Genomic DNA, 7,983 nt, shown 5'->3' with positions numbered 1-7,983 from the left:
CCCAAACCGCTTAAAAATAGAACATTTCAAACTACAAGAAAGGAATTAATACTCAAAAACTAGTGTGTCCAGATCAACATCATGGCTGCTACATCTCAATCTTCAGACTCTTCACTACCCAAGTTAGGTAATTAAGTAAGCTCATAGATGTTAAATACTTAATTAATTAACTTTTAAGGCCTTAATAATTGTCTCACTCGTTATTTTGGTATGTAGATACTGTGAGAGATATACTCCTGTGGAGGAAGAAGAAGCAGAGTTTTCTGGTTCTTTTCACAGCAACAGCGACATGGATTTTGTTGGACGTCTATCAATTCAATTTCCTCACTGTAATTTCATACGTTGCCATGTTTATTGTCACTTCGTTGTTCCTTTCTGGCAACTTGCTTAGGCTTCTCGGCAAGTAAGCTGAGCTCCCCTATACTTTTAACTTCCCCTTTGTTTTTGTTTCTTTCTTCAATAATTGTTTTATGAGTTTTACATTTGGTTTGCTTATTTCCAGAGAGCCTCCAGATTTGTCAAGAGTTGGAATTACAGAGAAGTCCGCTTTGGAGATGGGAAACACCGTTCGTGCTTGGGTTGAAGAAGGAATTCGATGGATGTTTCAGGTGGCTGCGGAGAGAGAGTGGTTTGTATTTGTTGGAACTGTCTCTGGTTTGTGGTTGCTCTCCGGTGTAGCAAGATGCGTTGATCTACTTACCCTTCTTTATATAGGTAATAACTCGTATAAGGAAACTTCTTAATTCACTTGCTTACAGACACATATATACTTATGTTATTAGATTGCGTATTTGGACCGTTATTAGGTTTTTCAAGTCGGAAGAGAATGTATCCAAATTAACAGTTTGGAACCACAAGCACTTTAATATAGCAACAGAATTCAGGCTGGAGAACAGTACTTTTTTTTTTTTTAATTATTATTATTATAGTATCTTCACAAATTAATTTCATTTCTTTCTAGTAGATAATTTGTTATCTGATACATATCCACTAAGGTCCCTACTAAGGGTGTCCGATTATAACGGGGTAGGGTGTCCTTAATTTGACTTCGACAAGAGGTGATGAAGAATCCCGCACCCTTACCGGACAAAACTAGTTCAACTGTATATTATGCACATATTAGTAATAGTAAACTAGAAGAAAAAAAAAAAAAAAACACCCCGACGTACAATAGAGAGAAATAAACTCTTACATATCTACTTGTGACGTTCTAATTTATTCATAGTTGTGAACTCCATTACCATTGGTTTATCCTAAACTCTTGGGTTTGAAGTGTTTTCCTCAAAAGTTATCAAGGTTCACATACTATTAGTATTCATATGCTAAAGCAAATGAAAACATTGCACGTATTTAATAATCCTAGCTAGGAATACGAGGATGAATAATTGGGATGCTAATTAATGTTGCGCGCGTAGGTACCGTTATGGGCATGACAGCTCCAGCAATGTATGTGAAATACGAGGACAAGATAGAGAGGAGTGAGGAGAAGTTGAAGGCACAGTTGAAAAGGTACTATGACACGCTTGATGAGAAGGTAGTCAAGAAAATACAGAACAAGGTGACAGTCGGGGAAAAGAAGGTGAAGAAGGTTGAGTAGCTGTTTAATTTGTATGCGTTGCTTGGGAAGTAGTATCCGCAGTACAGTACTCTACGTATATTTCTCCAAGTTAGTTGTAACTTGTAATTACTTCTTGATCAAGAAACAAGACCACGCATGCTTGATCTTGTCTTTCCGTAGTATATATGTATATTCATGTTGTTAGAGTCCATGAGCAACGGGGCTCTAATAAATCAACAAACAATGTTGGCAACTGACATCAAGAGTCTTAAAAAGCGAGGGGTTTTTAAAAGGCAGTTAGATTTTACTTTCAAGGTCGAATATGCTCTGTTTAACTGCCTCTTAGAAGGGAGAGAGCAACTTGTATGCACGGTACACTGTCACAATCTCTGTGTCCTTCTAATGATGGAAGGACACACATAAAAATTAACACACATCCTGTATTATTTTCCTCGAATGTCCAGAATGTTAGTATGGCGGTGTATCCGTGTCATACAAGATCTTCGTTGGAACAGGACATATTCCTGAAGTTGACAAGGTGTGGCCATGTATCCGCACATACAAGTTCCTTAGAAGAGGACATATTCCAGAAATTGACAAGGTGACACTCGGGGAATTAGGTAGGAAAAGAAGGTTCCGTAGCTGCTTAATTGCATGGGTATGCTTGGAAGGCTTCTGCACTTCAAAATTTCTTGAATCTTGAACTTCTCAGCAGCTTCGTTGTAATTTATCTGTCACCAGTACTCTTGTCAATTAAGTCCTTGCTTTGATATTGTCTTTTCATTGGTATTAGACCAAGTCCAAGTCCAAGCGTAGGACTTTTCTTTTCCTAAGTAAATTCTGAAACTTATAATTCTTTATTTTATCCCACAAGAAACGGATTCCTATAAATAAATCAAGCATATATCCTCTCTCAAACCACATATTAGAGCTGCGAAATCTAGTTCCAAAAGGTACTAATGGAAAAAATTCTTCTAGATGCTACAATAGGACGCGCACTGGAGGCGCTGCTAGGAGCTGTCTTGCAAGCCAGGGAGAGAGCGCATATGTATGAGTCTATTCTTGCACAGTTAGAATGCACGATTCATACAATAACTCCAAAAATCAGTGAAATCGACCGTCTTTCTGACGAAGATTTCCCAGACGATGTCATCCATCGAATACGCCAACAGCTGATTCAAGGGAAGGAGCTAGTTGATAAGTGCTCGAATGCAGGTGGCTGCAACTTCTGCAAGGGGCAAAGGTACTACAAGAAGCTCCTCGAGTTGGACGAGTCTCTTCGGAGGCTGATTACCATTGATTTGCAAGTTAAGGTGGCATTGGATGTTGTAAGGATTTCAAACGAGATGAAGGCAATATGTAGGAGATGGGATCAAATGGATGTGAATGGAGGAGGTGGGAGGGGTTGGATTTTCAATCTAAGTGGAAGTAGGGTTTTGGGTAATAAGTTTTCCGGACTCAAGAGGTTTGTGCAATCTGTGAATTCAGCACCAAAGAGAATCCTTATAAATTTGGTTACATGTGGGGCAATTACAGGTCAATAACAGCAGCTTAGTTCTGTCCAAACTCGGAGATATGCAATTGATAAGTAACATAATGAGCTCAATAATTTGAAAGGAAAAGAAAATATCTTTTTTATGTATTTATGCTTACAACATGCTAGGATAGGAAATAGGATTGATTGTGTAATAATTATATATTCTGTTTGGGGTTGATGCTGCTGTTGTTGTTGTTTTTAATACAAAGATAATTTACACTAATTAAGGAGCAAAAGATTTGAGCTGAACCACCTAATGAGCCAATTATAATTGGCATTGTAAATCCAAGAAAATTTGATTTGGGCGCGTCGTCATCAAAATTTATTTATTTACACTTGGATATCTAACATATTATGTTGTAAATTAAAATGACATTGTACTAAAACAAGTTTATCCAATCAAATGTTCACCGTTGCTCTAGTAAGAAAAAAACTCCCATCAACTAATACATTGAGTGAGGAATCTTATTCATTAGCAATATAAACGACCTGCTTCCCAAAATTCCGGCCATAGAAAATTCCGACCAGTGCAGCGGGGGCATTCTCTATCGCTTGAGCAACATCTTCAACATAGACCAACTTCCCTTGCCGCAAGTATTTGATACAAAACTCTGGATACACGTTAACGAAATCGGTCTCCACAAACCCTTTCATCTCAATCAGCTTCAGGATGAGGCTAAACAAATTGTGCACACCCTCTGGTTCGTGAAGATTGTATTGTGAAATCATACCGCAGAGTGCGATGCGGCCATGAGCTTTCATCTGCAAAATAACTTCATCAAGCATGCGACCACCAACATTGTCGAAGTAAATGTCAATGCCTTCGGGGAAGTACTTCCTTAATGCTGAACCTAAATTTTCCTCCTTATAGTTGAACGCTTCATCAAATCCCATCTTTTGCTTTAAGAGTTCAACTTTCTCTTTAGTGCTTGCACTTCCAACCACATAGCAGCCGATCATTTTCGCAAATTGTCCAACAAGTTGACCAACTCCTCCTGCTGCAGAAGAAACATAGACACAATCGCGTTCCTTTGGATAACATATTTTGTGAAATCCAACGTAAGCTGCAATTCCCGGCATTCCCAAAATGCCAGCATAGTATGAGAGGGGCACATCAGTAAAACTGATCTTGTTTAGCCTGTCCGGGGTAGTGATCAAACTGTACTCCTCCCACCCAATCATCCCCCAAACAAAGTCACCTTCCTTGAACCTTGGATGTGTGGACTCCATGACCTTGGACACACCATATCCCACAAGGACAGAACCAGGAGTGAAGGACTGGATAATAGTCCCGGGATGAGCGACCTGATCGGACATGCGGTGGCGCATGTAAGGATCACAAGAGAGGTATAGGTTCTTCAGAAGCACAGCCGGTGAGGAATCACGGGAAAGGCTGCAGTCGATGAAAGATGATCTCAACCCAAAGTCACTCTCTTTGGGGTACCCACTCACAGACTGATTCAACACAATCTGTTTGTTGGGAAGGAGATTTTTCACCATCTTCCTCTTCGTCTCCTCCTTCTCATTCATCTTTCTTTCTTTCCATTTTTTTCATTTTTTTTCTCCTGGCAAAGCCTTCTTGCTCTCGCATATAGATATATGAGCATTGGTGGTGTGTGAACGGTTCGAATGATCCACACACATGCTTTGGTTTCTTCCACATGAGCCTTGGTGTCTTTCACATGAGCTTTGGTCCACATGTGCTTTGGTGTCTAATAATGTCTTCAACATTGGCTTTGGTGTCTTCCTTCCGTAGACAGATTATTATATGGGGCCATCCATTTACAACAGGAAGAAAGTTTGTATTGGGTCAGATTTTGTGTAGCATCAAAAAATGCAGAAGGAATTTTATATTGGGTCACTTTTTGTGTAGCAAGTTGGAAAATCCTTGGTGACTTGCGTCTAGAACCGTTCATCCAATAGTTTGACATGATTGTAAACCTTTTTTTTTTTAATTTTTTTCGGAATTTTAATAGTTAACCTTGCTGTTAAATTGTTATTTGTAGTTAAATAATGATTACGTAAGGAGCCAAACATTGTTCATATTAATGGAGAACATTCAGTATAACATCTTCGCATGTCAATGTTGAAGACGTAGAAAATTCAGTTCTAGTTCTTTCCACTCAGAACAAAATGTGGGAAGCTCCCAGATTGCACAGAAGACATTATGCCTGTTTCTTGAGTCTTACTCCAATCAAATGCCTTACGAACAGATTAGTAGGTGCTTTAAATCACCAATAGTGTCGACATGACCAGTTCCCGTCCTCAAAACAATGGAACCGAAATGAATCCCGGACTATAATTTTTCGGCTAGCAATCTTAGAAATAAACTTAATCGCAGTATGACAATCCACAGATGTTCTTATTTTCTCAAAAACATTGATCGGTGTTCCTGGCGGAGTAGAAATAATGCCAAACGCAACAGCGAGCTTCTCACTGTGGTAGGAGAGGTTCTGCTCTTTCTGCTCCTCTTCAACATCATGCCGCACGAAATTCGTGTCGGAAACATACCCTTGTTCCTTCATCCTCCTCGAGAGTTCGTGCAAATAGTGATGTATTTCATCATATCTAGGGTAAGACATATCTCCCACTAAGAAAACATGCACCTCTTTCTTGATATCGACCCAGCTCAAACTTGGTTTCCTTATAAACCCTCTTTCTCCATCATCTTTTTGACCTTTGTTACTTCACCCCACATACCAACAGTAGCATAAATGTTGGCCAGAGTAATATAAGTAGTTGGATTCTCAGGTTCTATCTCAAACAACGCATCTGCAGCTCGCTTTGCAAGTGTGAGGTTTCCATGAATTTTGCAACCACCGAGTAAGGAATCCCACTAGTACTTATCTGGTTTCGTTGGCATTTCATTACTAATATTCTTAGCTTCTTCAAATCAAACTGCTTGGGCCAGTAAATCAGCTCCACAGGCTAGTGGTCTGCGGTATGAGTTAACCCATGTTTTGCCTTAATCAAATGGAAGTACTCAAGTCCCTTATCAACTAAACCGGCATGAGTACAAGCGGAAAGAACACCTACAAAAGTAATGTCGGGCTTAGGACCTGAATCAAATAGCAACTTAAACAACTGAAGGCTTTCATTAGATTACCATTCTGAGTAAATCCAGCAACCAGGGATGTCCATGTAACCACATCTGGGCGGGCCATCCCATTAACACCTTAATCGCACTCTCAGTGTTTCACACTGTGAATACGTATGAATAAGCACACTTGCTGCAAAAGACAAGGGGTCAAATACCCGTGAACCTGCTTGCCCAGATTCTCAGCAGTATGATGAGCACAGGCATTAAAACCCCTGCAAAGGTGAAACCGTCTAATGCTGGACTTCATCAACTCCGAGAACAAAGAAAATCCCTCTCCCTTCAAAGTATCTGTCAATCATTGTTATCCACGTAACATCCCGATTCACCATCTTACAAAAAATGCGCCTCGCTTCCTCTATCCTCCCACATTTCCCACACATATTCGACAAGGCACTCCAAACCACCTTATCCAAGTCCAACCCAGTTCACATTATATAGCCATGAATCTCCTTCGTTCTTGAACTCTGAATGGCTGCCGAAGCAGCAACAACACTAGACACTGAACTTATTAGATTTCGAATTATCACTCCTCTGCGTCATCCTATACAACCGCAAAGCCTCCTTAGGCCAATCATGGCAAACACACCCCGATATCATCACAGTCCAAGAAAGATTCTCTCTCTGAGGCTTTTCATCAAACAATTTCCTAGCCTCACCAAGCTGCCCCACTTTCGCATACCCCGATACCATCGCAGTCCAAGAAATATTCTGTCTCTGAAGCATTTCATCAAGCAGTTTCCTAGCCTCACCAAGCTGCCTCACTTTCGCATGCCCGGATATCATAGTATTCCAAGAACACAAATTCCTCTCAGGCATTTCATCAAACACCACCCGGGCATCAGAAATGCTCCCACATTTCGCATCCAAGCCGCTAAGACGGTTACAAATGAACAGCCCGGGCACGAAACCGGACGCTCTGGTGTGGGAATGGACCACTTTGCCCTGCCCAAGAGCTCGTTGCTGAAGGCAAAGCCGCACGAGGGTCGAGTATATGGAAGCAAAGGGTTTGTCTCTGTGGTTCAGCGAACTGCTTCCGATAAGCCCTTTTGGTCGTAGAGAATGCCGATTGCCTCACTATGCGGTCTACTTCAACAACATAAAATCAACGGTCAACTACATTTTGAAACCTCCACGTTTATAAAGTCGAAGGCCGAAGCTTCAGATTACTAGTTATGGTCCCTATGGTTCAAGTGTGCCTTCCAAAACGACGTATGGGTCCCACACTTATCAAATCTTCAATTTAGCGAGGGACTAGATGGTCAAAGTGACAAACATAAATTGTCAAGGTCTCAAAATCTCTGTGTAATGTGAAAAATTATAAACTTGTGACCCATTTTTGAAACTCATTTTAAATCTGAAGGGTGTAGAATTTAATTAGTCCTAAAATTAATATACTAAGAATTTATATGAAAATACAAACATGAAAAGACTGACATGAAACATCAACAAATTTGTCGTACTGAAATAGTTTGAAACGCCACAATAACGATAAAAGAAACATAAGTTCATAGCGCTTCGAAGTTGCTAATGCCTTAGCTTCTTTCAGTGCAGGCACTAGTGCCTATAATCCTTAGCTTCTTTCGGTGCTGCTACTAGTGCCTAAAATTGTTGGACCACTACTCTAGATTTTGCAATTGTAGCTTATGCTTGTGACCATGAGTTTCGTCATGTTTTTTATTTTTGTTGTTTTTTTTCCTCTTCGAGGGTTTAGGCCTTGTACCCCTGCATGTATTATTTTATTGTTATTTAATAAAATTGGAGACATGAGACAAGGTTGTTCTATTGGAG

The 7,983-nt window shown here is 40.1% G+C and overlaps 3 protein-coding genes and 1 pseudogene across 3 annotated transcripts; 2 read left to right on the top strand and 2 right to left on the bottom strand.

Moving 5' to 3' along the window:
* LOC103956199 (reticulon-like protein B13) lies at positions 1-1,751 on the top strand. Its single transcript, XM_009368151.2, has 4 exons — positions 1-127; positions 217-403; positions 503-714; positions 1,416-1,751. Exons 1-4 carry the CDS (start codon positions 82-84, stop codon positions 1,595-1,597), a joined length of 627 nt encoding a protein of 208 aa, XP_009366426.2. The 5' UTR covers positions 1-81; the 3' UTR covers positions 1,598-1,751.
* Positions 1,752-2,362: 611 nt separating this feature from the next.
* Positions 2,363-3,318, top strand: LOC103956205 (protein RESISTANCE TO POWDERY MILDEW 8.2-like). The gene has a single exon (XM_009368166.3). The coding sequence runs from the start codon at positions 2,518-2,520 to the stop codon at positions 3,100-3,102; it is 585 nt and encodes a 194-aa protein (XP_009366441.2). The 5' UTR covers positions 2,363-2,517; the 3' UTR covers positions 3,103-3,318.
* An 89-nt stretch (positions 3,319-3,407) lies between these two features.
* On the bottom strand, positions 3,408-4,695 carry LOC103956214 (2-alkenal reductase (NADP(+)-dependent)-like). The gene has a single exon (XM_009368178.3). It carries the CDS (start codon positions 4,623-4,625, stop codon positions 3,561-3,563), a length of 1,065 nt encoding a protein of 354 aa, XP_009366453.2. The 5' UTR covers positions 4,626-4,695; the 3' UTR covers positions 3,408-3,560.
* Positions 4,696-5,121: 426 nt separating this feature from the next.
* LOC103957569 lies at positions 5,122-7,403 on the bottom strand (annotated as a pseudogene).
* Positions 7,404-7,983: the final 580 nt, after the last annotated feature.

The sequence above is a fragment of a genome, unplaced genomic scaffold, assembly GCF_019419815.1.
Source record: "Pyrus x bretschneideri cultivar Hongxiangsu unplaced genomic scaffold, Pyrus_bretschneideri_v1 Contig8, whole genome shotgun sequence".
Lineage (NCBI taxonomy): Eukaryota > Viridiplantae > Streptophyta > Magnoliopsida > Rosales > Rosaceae > Pyrus > Pyrus x bretschneideri.
Note: the sequence above shows the minus strand (reverse complement) of the source record. Positions and strands in the feature narration are given on the sequence as shown.

Excerpts from the sequence above, each read along its gene's own strand:
- LOC103956199 (XM_009368151.2), top strand. The coding sequence starts at position 82 with ATGGCTGCTACATCTCAATCTTCAGACTCTTCACTACCCAAGTTAG. Across the intron at positions 404-502 it reads TTGCTTAGGCTTCTCGGCAA|AGAGCCTCCAGATTTGTCAA; the intron begins GTAAGCTGAGCT and ends GCTTATTTCCAG. Across the intron at positions 715-1,415 it reads ACTTACCCTTCTTTATATAG|GTACCGTTATGGGCATGACA; the intron begins GTAATAACTCGT and ends TTGCGCGCGTAG.
- LOC103956205 (XM_009368166.3), top strand. The coding sequence starts at position 2,518 with ATGGAAAAAATTCTTCTAGATGCTACAATAGGACGCGCACTGGAGGCG.
- LOC103956214 (XM_009368178.3), bottom strand. The coding sequence starts at position 4,625 with ATGAATGAGAAGGAGGAGACGAAGAGGAAGATGGTGAAAAATCTCCTT.